Source organism: Dermacentor albipictus, chromosome 6 (genome assembly GCF_038994185.2).
Source record: "Dermacentor albipictus isolate Rhodes 1998 colony chromosome 6, USDA_Dalb.pri_finalv2, whole genome shotgun sequence".
NCBI classification, from domain to species: Eukaryota; Metazoa; Arthropoda; class Arachnida; order Ixodida; family Ixodidae; genus Dermacentor; species Dermacentor albipictus.
In genome coordinates this window covers 9923233-9936594 of record NC_091826.1, presented here as the reverse complement: position 1 = coordinate 9936594, position 13362 = coordinate 9923233, and the positions used below count along the sequence as shown (strand labels likewise).

Genomic DNA, 13362 nt, shown 5'->3' with positions numbered 1-13362 from the left:
CTGCTCAAGAAAAAAGCAGGGATATTATTTACGAGGAAAAATCCGGTTTCCTACCCTACACTGGGAAATGTTGGAGGGCGAGGTAAAGAGGCGGAAAAATAGAGGGTGTGGGCCTGTACAGACACACACTATCATAGCCAGGTCACGATCATCCCACACCTTCGCAGAACAAGCTCATGTGCAGCGCAACGATCACCAATTTAGGCTACAGCCGTTCGCGCAGGTCTGTTATCAAAAAAAAAAAGGAGAAGATGCAGCAGCGTTGTCATCGTCTTCTGCAGCGATGGCTTAAAAGAAGGGGGCGTGTGCGACACAAGGGGGGCCGAGGCGGACGGGGGTGCACGCGTCGCGAAAGAGCGAGCCTCGGCTCCCTTCGCCGCTCGTGTGCGGAAGAGGCCGTCCGCACCGCAACAGCGGCGGCGTCGCCATTCGCATCAATTGTGCGGCCTCAATCATTATTCGCATCAATTGTGCGGCCTCGACGCTGTAGACGACTGTGGCTGAAGCGTGGGCCTCAGGAACGAGAAAGTGGTCCTTTGGCACACTAATACCCTCACCCGCAAATTGAAACCTCGGGCACACGCAGAGACGAAAAGAGGAAAGCCGCGGTTATCGCTTCCGCCCACTACGAGCGAATACGGTCGTCTTACCTCGGCCGAGTCCGTTGTACATTCGCGTGTCGACTCCTTTTGTTTGTTTCGTTGATCGTGTTCTTTTCTCTGAAACGAGGCTTGTCGGAATTTTCTTTTTTAGACATCAATATGTGAATGCAGTTTCTTTCTTGTATTCATTGCAGAATTAAGGAAGTTCCTTTTAAACCAATCTAGTTCTAAATGAAAAAAAAAATAATTTGTACGCACTACATAATGTAAGCCTTCACATTGTTATTGGTAAGTCTTTTAGTTTATAATATAGCGTTTATTAATTACGTGCGAAATTGTTAAAGCATGCCGCTTTTATATTCAATTTGTTCATATTCTATATATACTACTGATTAAGCTTGTTCTATATTTGTTTCAAATCGTGTTCTAAAATGTTCTTACAATGGGTATCTTTATTTTTAATTGTCTTTTTTTACTGTCATTGGAACAAGTTTTTCCGTTTTTTTTTCGTGTATGTTATGTACACAATGTCCCAATTCAGTCTCTGACTTCGGTGCCTACTCCGATATATTGCAACATGTAATAAATTAATATGCATTACATACTTCATATACTTCATATATACAAAATTTCAATGACAAAATTGTAGAGCGACATAAAAAACTCCAGATACAGCTTTCTGTTGCTCAATACCTGCTACATAAAAACGTTTTTCCGAGCGTGAAAGAAGCCCGCGAATATGCGCAAAATTGCCGCTAGACTGGCCGCTCGAGGCACTTTGCGTGCATTCGCGGGCTGCTTTCACGCTCGGAAAAGCACTTTTATGTAGCAGGTATTGAGCAACAGAAAGCTGTATTTGGAGTTTTTCACGTTGCGCCGCTATTTTCTCGATTACACTTTTCATCTGATTATAATATTTGAGAAGTTGATTAATAAATTAAGGCTGATTCTCTGATTAGGCGGAATGAAAAAATATAATTTAAGTATCTCCAAGCTGCGGCAAACAACATTACCGTGGTTCTGCCCAGCTATGTGGCACTTGCACACTTTTAAACTCAGGTTAAAGTCAGTTGGGACACTCTGTGTAGTAATTCTGATTCTGACGGAACCCGCCGCAGTAGCCCAAGTTTGTATTGTGGTGCACTGCTGAGCCCGAGTTCGCGGGCTCGATTCCGACTGTGGCGGCCACATACGTACTGGTCGGGACAGAATGCAAGAACGCTCGCCCTCGGTGCATTAATTAGGGCTTGTTAAAGCATCCTGGGCGGTCAAAATTATTCCGAGGGCGTTCATATCTCGAGTGTTTCGTTAAACCCCAATAAATCAAATCAAGGTTTCGTGAATCTTAAAGCATTTTCGTGATTTTAAAGCTTTCCCCTTTCTCTCACATAACAATTTCACTCAACTCCCGGACTTCTGTGCAGCTGTAATGTAAAAATCCATTATGTTTCTAAACGTAAGCAGTCCGGATTCTTAACAAGATCTTGGACAATGTACGGAGACGCCGTGGTCTTTCACTTGGGCTTAGCTTGAGAAAACTTGGCACTTGTGGGCCATAATCAATTTGGCCACTGTAAGGCCTGCCTCGTTCAACTCGAGACGTGTTAGTATTTCTTCTAATCGCGTTACAGATACTTTAGAATTTGTAAGTCTTTCTCTCGGCGAAATTATGGATTCGAGCAGAGGATAATTAAAACCAGGAGAACGAATTGTCTTACAAAGTCGGAGGTATTGGAAATTTCTCTCTGAAAATGTGGTGCCCAACGATGTCCGTAAGCACTCTGTAGGGCCCCAAATTAACAGACCAGCAGCATTTGAACCCTTTGGTGTCACTGGAAAGGAAATATGATGATACAATTTAATGAAACGCCGGCCTCAGACAACACAGATTCGCCATGCGGGATCCTCCTTAGGCAAAGTGAAGAAGCACTGTTGTTGCGCACTCCAACACAAAGCTTTCTTGCAAAGAGAAGCTTTTGTGAATTTAAGCCCTGGGGCATTTTAGCTGCTGTGAGGCTCAAGATTCAATTAAGACCAGCGGCCGTATTCACAAAGAGATTTTTCTTCGTAATAGCTGCTGCCATTCACCGGCCACCCTCGCTAATGATGTGCCTGGCATCAGGATTGGTTCACCTGCTCTTACGAAGTTTCAGCGTAAGAACGTTTTGTAAATGCGGGCCCAGTTTCGAGAAACGCGCTTGAATGTTCGGTGGTTAAAAGGATTAATATTGTATTTAACTCTTCCTTCTCAGCACTGGACTTCCACACACTGCAGAGAAGTGTTAACTGGTAGATGGATTCAGTTCTCTATGGAGTCTAGCTGTGCGCCACTTTCTCGACATATGTCACAGTATTTCTTTTAAATGAGTACGACTGCATAACTTCTCGGCCTCAATTACGCAGTTGCAATAGGTCCTCTAAGAGCAATAGTCGCAAAGGTAAATAGATAAAAATTGTTGCTTAGCTATCGTCACATTAAGATTTGCCGCGGATGTCTACTACTTCACGTAATCTAGCTGGCGTAACAGAATTGGGATGCCAGCCACAGGAAATACTTAGGAAGTACTCTTTACACTGAAAAAAATCAGCCGGTATATTAGCTTGACGACCCGATCGATCAAGTTGGTAGTCTGCGCTTCATTCTGTAGTTTCATTTATGACCCTTGTGCCCCTTCGGACTAGCTTCTTCTCCAGCTATGACCTCTACGTGTCTCGTTAACCTAGCTGGCGGTTATTGAAAAGGCAGGGTATGGTAGACAGAAGAGCCAGGGTAATATTTTCCATGTAAATCTACACGGCCGAATTATCATAATCCCAAGCTGACATTTGCAGATGATGGACCAAGCCGCTAATTAAAAGGTCCCTGAAACGGTTGGCACAAATTTTGTAAACGCATAGGGTACAGCTACAGTAAAACATTCGCGTCACAATTTAAGTGAGGAGCCTCATATTAATAAAGCTACGGACGATAACAAGTTACCTTCCTCCCTAGCCATGCTTTTTCTCCTCAACTCGTTCGCCGAGCGATCGGGGCTAAGCTCCGCCTTCACTGGCTCCGCTTCATGTTGTGACGTTGTGTCATCCACTTCCGGCTGCCTTGGAGCCAGCGCGCGAAGCATCTCCAAGTTCTCCGCTAGCCGCCTGGATACCCCGCGAGAGCTGTGCAAGCAGCGTGCGTTGCAAGCGTCCGGTCGCAGCGCCAAGCGTGTACGGTACTCCGGTAACCACATGCGAGCTGGGCGTTTTGACCGATCGGAGGAGGCGTAAACTAGCGCTCCTCCATGCTACTGCTGCTGTGATGAAGGATCTTCAGTGTAGGCGTACGTGGGCGGCCTGATCGGCCTGCACGCTCCGGCCACTTGGTGGCGCAGACAGAGCTAATATTGCGGTAGCCAAGTGTAAAATATTTTAATCATCTTAAAAGGCAACGTGTTCACGATCACGCTCCTGTCGAAAATTTGCACCAGCAGCAAAGTAGAATACACTTGGTTACTGCTGTATATGAGCTCTTTGTTTGGTTGAATTCTCTGCCACCAGGTGAATGCACCGTATACACGCCGTTCACGTTTGCGCCTCCACTCATCCTGTAAAACGCCGTCCTATTGCGCTTGCGTTTACCCGAATACCGGACAAGCTAAGACTCTCTATTGTGGTAGTAATGCCTGTGCGAGAACTGACGGTCGCCAACGCGTAAATGCGACAGCGCGATGAGCTGCAGCCGCTCGCATGTTGCCTTGCAGAGGGACACGATGTCGAAGATTGACATGCCGCCGACCGCTAGTTTTGCAGACCACTACGTAACAAAGATGATCTATGGTGCTAGCGAAAACAAAGCTCGAGAACAACACCGAACGCGCAGCTCGAGTCAACATAGCGAACGACACTGCAACACAAGCAGACGACACTTGCTGTATGCCGGAAGTGCTTGAGTGTAGTGCTAAATTGCCGATGTGTATTCTTTTTCTGTTCCCTACTTTCTATAAAAACAACTTAACCTATATTCCAACTATTACCAACATTTGTTCATAAATTTGGAAAAATTATCGATGACCGTCCACCTGGTTAGCCAATCGTATAGCTCGCTCAACTGAGATCAGTTGACCAAACGAATCGATTGGGATGAGGCAGCTGAAAACTCGGGGGCGCGGTGCCGCTGCGATGAGTTGCGAGGCGGGTTTTTAAAACCGTATAATAAATTACACGCTTTACGCGGACCATTTAAATGCGTCACTTAATGATCAGAAGGACCTACCGTATATACTCAGTACGCTTGTACAAAATTATCAAAATTGTTTCAGGGTAATGATGCGTCACTTAATGACCAGGAGGAACTACCCTAACGACTCTGCACGTTCGCACAAAATTATAAAAATCATAAATCCGTAAGAAGAAAGAAAGAAACCAGCGGTGCCGTCCAAGCAGGAAAAGCCGATGAGGTAATGGCGAATGTGGAAAGTTAAGGCTGCGCTCCTTATATTTCCGTAAAATGGTAAAACATGTTGTGGGGCTAGTTGGTGCATAGCTTTCAAAATATGAAGCACCAGCAGTGACAGCACACTAAGAAGGAACAAATACAGGACAAGGCGTTATGTCCTGTCTTTGGTCGTTCTTAGCGTGCTGTCACTGTTGGCACTTCATCTTTTTATATTTCCGATCATATCAGGTCACTTCCGAAAATGTCTTTGAGAATGTATTTATCGAAAGGCATCGCACTCATTTTTTTTTCTGTTAGGTTTGAATAAAATGCGTATCAAGGCAACTTAGGTGCCTATGTTGGCGGCACGATAAACGTGTCTTAATCGCGACAAAAATGTGGGAAGTGTGCAATCATGCTTTCGCCTTAACGTTTTACACGCGTGTACTGTTTCCTTAATTTTTTCCTTGTGATCGCACTGGTCCGGCTCGATGATGGGATGAAAGCACGGAGGGGAGGTATTGTCGTGGCGAAAGAAAGATTTGGCCGTAGCGTAACGTAAAATATTTTCAACCATAAGTGTATGAAAACAATGGCCTGAGCTGTATTTCGCTTAGCAACATGATACAAAAACTTAGCAGAGGCAGGATAGTCTCAGCACAGCTTTCATGCTCTATCCATTGAAGTGCGTTTAACTAGACGTCTAAATTTACTCTCCACAACAAGTTTCCACAAAAGATAAAATGTTCTGTGAATGTGTTTTATCAAATCACAATGTCAAATAAATAAAAGCTTGCTCCTATTTTAACTATTGTATAGCTAAATCCAAACATTCAACTCTGTCTGAACGACAAGACTGTTTCATAGCTCTGAAACAAAAATATGATTCTCGAAGCACAGCGATATTAAAGGGTCTAAAAGGAAAACAAATTCTAACAGTCTGAACTATAGTTTAACATAAGCACTCAACCAACAAAAGGCAAGAGTCAAAAAAGGACACTGCATGGTTCTTCCGGGAAACATCGGAAATGCACCGTCGTGATTTCTCCCGCGTTTCGCAAGGGACGCAGCCGAGAAAGTGCATTTGTTGTTTCGAATAGGCACAACGCGCGACATCCCGATGTACGCGCTTGAAGCAGATTCGACAAGCACCGCAATGCTGATGTTGACGTCCCAAGCATACCGAGCGTATTGGCTGCGAACACTTCGCTGCCGGAACCGAGCACTTCTCCGGATGTTTCGCGCATACAAGTTGTGTCTTTCGTCTGGCACTCGTCGGTGTGCCCGCAGGCGCACCATTTCTGCTATCGCGACACGCGACACACAGGACTGACAATCCCACAGGCAGCTCTACGGGCACTAGCGGCTGAGTACCAGTGGCAGCCTTCTACCGAGCACTGATGGCACTGTACAAAATGGCAACATCTTGAGAAAAAGTGGGTGTCTTAACCCCAAGGAGCTTGCAAAGAACTGAAGAACAGCAGCTCTTACTTTTCTATGGTTCTAGCCAGCCTACTCTGGCAAAAATCTCGGCACTCCTTCGAATTATAGCCCTTGGTTGAGCTAGAACACGGCATTTCTTTGCGATTCTTCAGCAACGTCCTAACGCGCTATTCGGCCTTGAGTTTTCCTGCTAATCAGAACGTGACATAGCCTTCGAATGTATGCTTTTGAACGCCAGCGGAATGGTTTCACGATGAGATAGTTCCCAACGGATCGCTCAGTTTGTTGTTTTGTTCTTGCTCGTACAGACTTAATGATTAATTTTTCTTGCTGTTTATTGGATGGGCAACCCAATGCCACAAAACTGGCATACCTCACGTTCTTTCCAGGTGTATTCTGGCATAGCAGCACAAACAAACGATTTAATATTCTGTGCTTCAAGGAAGAGCAGTAAATACCAGGGTGGTTGGAATCGGAAGTCGTTACAGGTTCAGTTCGGGGAGTCTCTTAGTTGGGGCCGTGGCCGTGTATACCACTTATCGTTTTGCGCCGGATTAGGAACATTTGGGTGCGGCTGGTCGGGAAGTCTATGCCGTCATGCGAGTGTGCTTGGTATACTGCAGACCCCAGAAGCTGGCGTTTTTATTTTGTCTCGCTCGCAGAACTAATGGTCTTCATAATAGAAAAAGCGAGAAAGCTGCTAGAAGAGCATAGTCATTTTGGTTCCATTGCGCGGAGTGCAACCTTCATTTACTTACTACTGCCCATTGAATGAGTGCCCACAATTGTCAGAACCTGGTTTCTATTCATATCAGTGACTGTAATTTTGCAAGCCTGTAACACAGCTCAGGAACCAGACATCTTCATAAAGAATGATGCCTTAGATGGAGGTTCCTTTTGTGGCCCACAACTTCGGTCACTGTGTTAGCTCATCAAACTTGGCAGGACTGAGATACCCGAAACAAAAGTAGTCTAAAGGTTTCCAGCACTAACAGGGGCAGTTTCAAGGCCTCGAAAAGCGTGGCGCATCCGAATGCATCGTCACACACAAGAACAATGCGGCGCTCACAAACCTTGACACTTCGTGTGGCTTCTCGCGCTTTCAGAGAGCCACAGAGCATCGGGTGAACCAAGTCCCTGGCCTGCCACCGCTGTTCTATGTAACCCCAGCTTCGATTCTAGCGGGCAACTATAACGAGACAATAAATAAAATATACAGTCCTTGAATGAAAAAACGAGCCGCCGGACACCGAGCACCGTCATTGTACAGCTCGAGCGATCATGCCAGGATTGCTCTCGGGGTGTCACGTCACTCTTCAATATTTTGAACGCTTCCCTACCGAAACACGGCAGGAGCAGTAAACATGATTTGTCTTTCCGGGCTGCCAGACTGCTACGGCGTTCTTGAGAAGAGGTGCAGCCAGGCCGTCAATGCTAGAATCGCCGGCAGCGCGATGCCGACCCACGTGGAGCAGCCGCTGCAGCTGGGCTCGCCTATGCGGTATCTGGAGCAGTGCGTAGACACGAGGTAGCCACTGGCTTTGACGATGATGTCTTCGGCGAGTTCTGCTGCTTCTACGTCGCAGCGCAGGAGCACAGCCGTCTTAGCGCACTGTTTGTAGCCATCCATTTGGCTGCGAATAGAAAAAAAGAACATACAAAATATATATGTTTTCTTTCGTGATGGAAACATTCAATCTTTAAAACAACATTACCTGACTGCACAGTCTGTGAACAGAAGACAGTTGATTTTGTTATTTTGTTATCGATTTACTTTAACAGTGTTTTGTAAATTCGTTGTTCCTTTTTTCCAGTTTTTTTTGTTGTTGTTGCTTTCTTAACTCAATTTTTTTTAATATCTGGCCCTTTCTGCCACTTAACTGCCCATAGCTCACACTTAATAAAGATGTATTATGGCTGTACAAATTATAATTCTGGGTGAAGTAATATGTGAAGACTATGCAAAACTACTAAAAGGATGAGCTAAGGCGACATTCTTGCAACGAGATTGGCTTTTAATATCATTGCTTGCATCGGGGTCTTTTCTTTTTCTTTTAATTAACGCGTGGAAACCTATTTTCGATAGCGGTGCTGCAAAGAACTGCTGAAATTAACCCACGCTAGATCACTATACTCTCACTGCATGCTCTTCGTGGAACAACGCTCCTTCCGTAAAAAGCTAAGCAGGACCAAAGACATGTTCTGTTTCGGTCTTAACCTACCAACACGAATGGCGTATCTTGTCCTGAGCACTGAGCGTCTTTTCTTGGAGCTCAGCCCGCTGAACCACGTAGATGGAGGCGCACTTGTTGTAGTCGTCTTGCAGCTCTTTGTAGCACTTGGAGTGCTTCAGGTATGCTGCACATGCACATAAAGACAGCTAAAACATTCTTTCACTCTAAAAAAAATCTGAACTTCGCAGCGAAGTCAAAGAGAAAATTGAATCACAAAGCCACTATTCCCGGTATAAGTACTTTGAGAACCGTCTTTGCTGCCAGTAACAGCTCTTACATCACAGTATCGGTCAAAAACATAAACAAATGTAACAGTAGTTGGCTCATTTTGGAAGCACATTCCAGAGAGCAATTGAGCATCAATTACTAAAGCTGCATATAAAGTGAGGTCTAGCGGGTGCCGGATTCCCAAACTCGTTGCTATATAGGAGTAATCTGCTGGAATGAAAGACTGGAAAGAGTGAAGCAATGGCGAAAATGCGGAAGGCCCCGCTTATTTACAAACAACGATTACTGCAAAAGATAGATGTCTTAATCGGACCTGCGAATAGCATTGCTATGCAAGTTTGTCTCAGAAGTACGGAACCTTTTATGTCAAGTAAGCGACATTTTGCAAACGCGACGAACAACACGGACAGCCGTAACATAATAGATTATACATTGCAGAGATGCTGCGATGCCGCGAACCGTGTTCAGTATACACGTCTACCACTCACTGATCCTGAATCGAGATCCTTCCAGGCAGAAGTCTTCGATGAGCTGAGCTGCGCCGCTGGTCAGTCGCTCGTAGACCTCCTGCTGCTTCTCGTTGTAGCAGCGCCGCGTGAAAGCATTCACGCAGTCCATGGCGCCGGTCAGGTGGCTGCACCAAGCGCGAAACAATTTACGACAAGAGATAAATGAATGCACTGCTGGGAAACAATGTATCGCTCATTGGGGGTCCCTTGAGCGAGCGGAGATTATCCTATTCCCCCATTCTTCTTACAGAAATAGGACTGAGACGAGACGCTGACACAGAGCTCTCTACGCAGCACTTGTATTGGCGTTGTGCAACGAGTCTGCGCCGCCATCTGCACTGCACCAAAAATGACGCAATACCAACTGGCCGGATGGGCCATATTGCTGCCTTTCACGCTTCCACTGGTGATCGTGCGTCCAAACGTTGCAACAAAAACATCCCTATGACCGCATCAGCAAAGACGACGATGCCACAACTACAAAGATGATTGCATCATGGCTCTCATGCCACGGATCCGAGATGAAATCTCAATGTGTGGACAAATGCAGCTTTCTTTTCTCACGGCTCCACCTGGAAAGAAAGTGTCATGACGTTAAACTAGCTCATGATACTTGTAACCGATGCCATGAAGGACGTACTCTCTCAACAGGTCATCGTTATGAAACACTTATAAGCGGAGAAATGCTGCCTTTAAAAAACTAACATTCCGTTGTAACTCAAAGCCAGAGGGTGGCAGCGTTAATGCCATTGCGTGAGGAAGTTTTGTTGTTCTTGCGCAGATTTTGCTACTATGTCAGGTCATTCCCACAAACACTTACAAGATTGATTACTTTTGTTTCACTTATCTTGAATGCCACGTTGTATCGACACGAAGCATCACACTAAAACGCTCACCACTACACAACCAGCCCTCCATTTATACAACGTTGTTGTAGAGGCAGTGTACTTGTTGATATATATATGAACACAAAAACAAACACAAGAACTCAATTTCAACTGAATGTTTATTGCTCCAATACGGGCATTTAATGCTTTGCTGAGGTCTAGAAGGTTCCTTTTTAATATAATTTGAAATAGGGCGACTGAAACAAGGGCACAAAGAAAAATGTATTCGTTCTTCAATGGAGATGTGTTCTTCGTGTTCTTATTTTAGTCCCGCTATTTCAGCTTATATTGAAGAAGTGCTTTCTTGAACGCGTCCACAGGTGCAATGGCAGGAAGGAATCGAAGGGGGACGTCAAAGAGTTTAAAGACTTTAAAAGAGTGCCGACATGATATTTTCTACTTTTCATTTTTTTGCGTTAAATAAAGGTCCTTGACGTCGAAATCGTGGAAAAATACTCCCAAGCCTGAGACTGCCCCAAATAACTTAATGCAATAGAATTTGTACAGCCGTTTTCGTTTTCGTTTCTTAGGAGGTTTCGTGTCATGACGTCATGACGCGGATGGTAGTCATATGGTATCAGAACATTGACATTTTGGCAGTCATTCTGGCTCACTCGATCGCCTCTTGTGCTGGTTTCTCGTTGCAAGACCCGGTGCAGCAGCTAGCTAGTCACTTTCGCTCTTCGCGCAGGTTTCCACGAGCGCGCTGCCTTTACAACTACAGTGGCCAACCAACTAGCTCACCGATTGTTCCTATGCACCGTTTTCAGACACACAAAGCCTTTTTGGCTGAACCTGTTCGCAAGTTGTAGATTATAACTGGCAGCTCTAGCCTTTTCTCAGCCCTTTGGAGCATTTTAATCAATCAATCAATCATTAAATAAATCGGTTATTTATTTCTTGGGTAGAATAGGATCGTAGAATAAATTTAAAGCCTCACTCGCAGTGCACTTACGAGCAGATGCGTTTCAGCTCGGCCTCGGAGGATGCGAAGGCGATGCTCTTGTTCTGGGACAGCAAGTCCAGCCTGCCGACGCACTCCGACACCTCGTCGTTCTGGCACCAGTCGGAACTTCTGGTTGCAGCTGCGTCATCGGCGCTGCTGATGTGGCCCGCTCCTGACGTACGCACCGTGGAAGCGGCCCAGCAGACACCGCCATGCCATGGGCAGCACCAAAGAAGGACGACGCCTGCACCAACGTTGAGGGTATCATAAAGCAGAGGGATAATCGAAGATTGTTGGGAACATGCCGCAAAGAAGTCATGACCCCGTCCCGAGTTTCCAAAATTAAATACTAAATTCTGGTGTTTTACGCGCCAAAACCCACATCTTATACGCGGCACGCCGTGTTAGGAGGCTCCGTATTAATTTCGAGCCCCTGCGGTTTTCAACGCGCACCTAACTATAAGTACGCGAGCGGCTTTACATTTCGCCCCCATCGAGATGTGGCCAACTCGTCCGGGTAAAAGCCGCGATGCCGAGCTCAACATCGCGAGGACGTACACCGACTGGGCTACCGTGGCGCGTATAGCCGAGGGCACAAGGAGCGACTGCAGCCGCAAGTGTCCACTCTCAAGAGGGACAAGATTTCGGAGGTACTGCAGTAAATATCAAAAGAAGTCGAATTTATCGACAATTCGAAGCAAAGGCAAGTGTTTAACGTAATAGTGCTGCGGAAACCCGCATAACTTCAAGTTCAACTTTCTTCAACTGTGAGGCCTTTCTTTCAAAGGAACCCGAATGGTTTCCTTTGTAGCAATTGCTACGATTGAGTGAATGTCTCATTTTCCCTTAATCAATAACGTACAGTCCCAGTAAAAGCAAGTATCCTGCCAGACTCAAGGGATGCTCAAGATTTCCAATCGCCAGTGTCACTTGCAATGACGCTGAAGCTCTCGTAAGGTAGAAAATCTCGTAAACGTGGTAAATGATCGGCGCTATAGAACTGCGAAAATAAGGTGCCAAATCCATTACCTAACAGGTCTCCTTTTATAACTAACCGGTGTTAACTATTGTAGCGTTCCTAACTAGAACGGCAACAGAAATGACATCATCTAAGTGAGACGGGTGTCGTCCGCCATTTTATTCCAACTTCTTCCTCCTCACTTCTCCCCTAGCACCTTCCTTCGTCTTCTTTCATGCGTCCAGCGCAGACCGCTTCACTCTTCCGGATTTCTTTTAATTACACCTCCTGGGGTAATACTTGAATACGTTTCCAATAGCGGCGCACTCCGTTTGGCCCGAGGCTCCGGCGTACCAGACATTCTTCAATATTCCATGCTGGCATGCAGTCTTAACTTGAAATGGTCCGCAATATTTCGAATTTGAGGGCACAGCTCCTTTCCTTACAAGGACATAGTCTCCAGGCTGTATGTCCGGTATCTCGCTACTGTGCCTTTTATCAAAGTTTCGCTTCATGCGGCGCCTGTAGATCTCCTGTTCTTTGACAGTTTTCCTTACTTCCGCAAGTTCGAGGTTCTCTAGGAGACCTAGCTCACGATCTGCAGGAAGTATGGGCGCTGTACCTGAAGTTACAAAATGAGGGCTGCAGCCTAAACTCGTGGTGTATGATCTGTTGTGATGCTTCACAGCGGCCTCGAGACAGCACTTCCAGCCACCGGCAAAGTCTGGATACATCTTCAGATACTGTTTGATGTCTCGTATGGCACGTTCCGCTAGGCCGTTTGCTGCCGGGTGGTATGGAGAAGAATACTTTATCATGATGCCGTGCTCCTGGGCCCACTTTGATAATTTGGCACTCCGAAAAGCCGGCCCGTTGTCGCAGACGAGCGTCTTTGTGTGTTTAAAACACTCAGCTTTGAGGAGGTCTATTACGCTGTTTGCGTCTTCTTTGCCAGCTTTAGCCGCAATCGTCCGTGTGCACTCATCTATGGAGAGCAAGAAAGCTTGCGTTCGCTTGACTCCTTCCCCCTTCTTTTTGAGCTCCCCGAAGTCCAAATGAATTACTTCGAATGGGATGCTTGAATATTCAGGGTTTGTCATAACGTCTGTCGATTGCTTGAATTTAACTTTGTTCACCTGGC

General features: G+C 45.8%; 1 protein-coding gene across 2 annotated transcripts in view; it reads right to left on the bottom strand.

The window, feature by feature from the left end:
- Positions 1-1437: 1437 nt before the first annotated feature.
- LOC139060767 (uncharacterized) overlaps positions 1438-13362 on the bottom strand; it is a 338288-nt gene continuing 326363 nt past the window's right edge. For both annotated transcript variants that reach the window (XM_070539882.1, XM_070539881.1), the window contains exons 2-5: positions 11273-11507; positions 9410-9555; positions 8682-8817; positions 1438-8093 (exon numbers count right to left, since the gene is read on the bottom strand). In XM_070539882.1, coding sequence (XP_070395983.1) covers positions 7853-8093; positions 8682-8817; positions 9410-9555; positions 11273-11507 — 758 coding nt within the window. In that variant the 3' untranslated portion in view covers positions 1438-7852. The remainder of the gene's footprint in view (positions 8094-8681; positions 8818-9409; positions 9556-11272; positions 11508-13362) is intronic.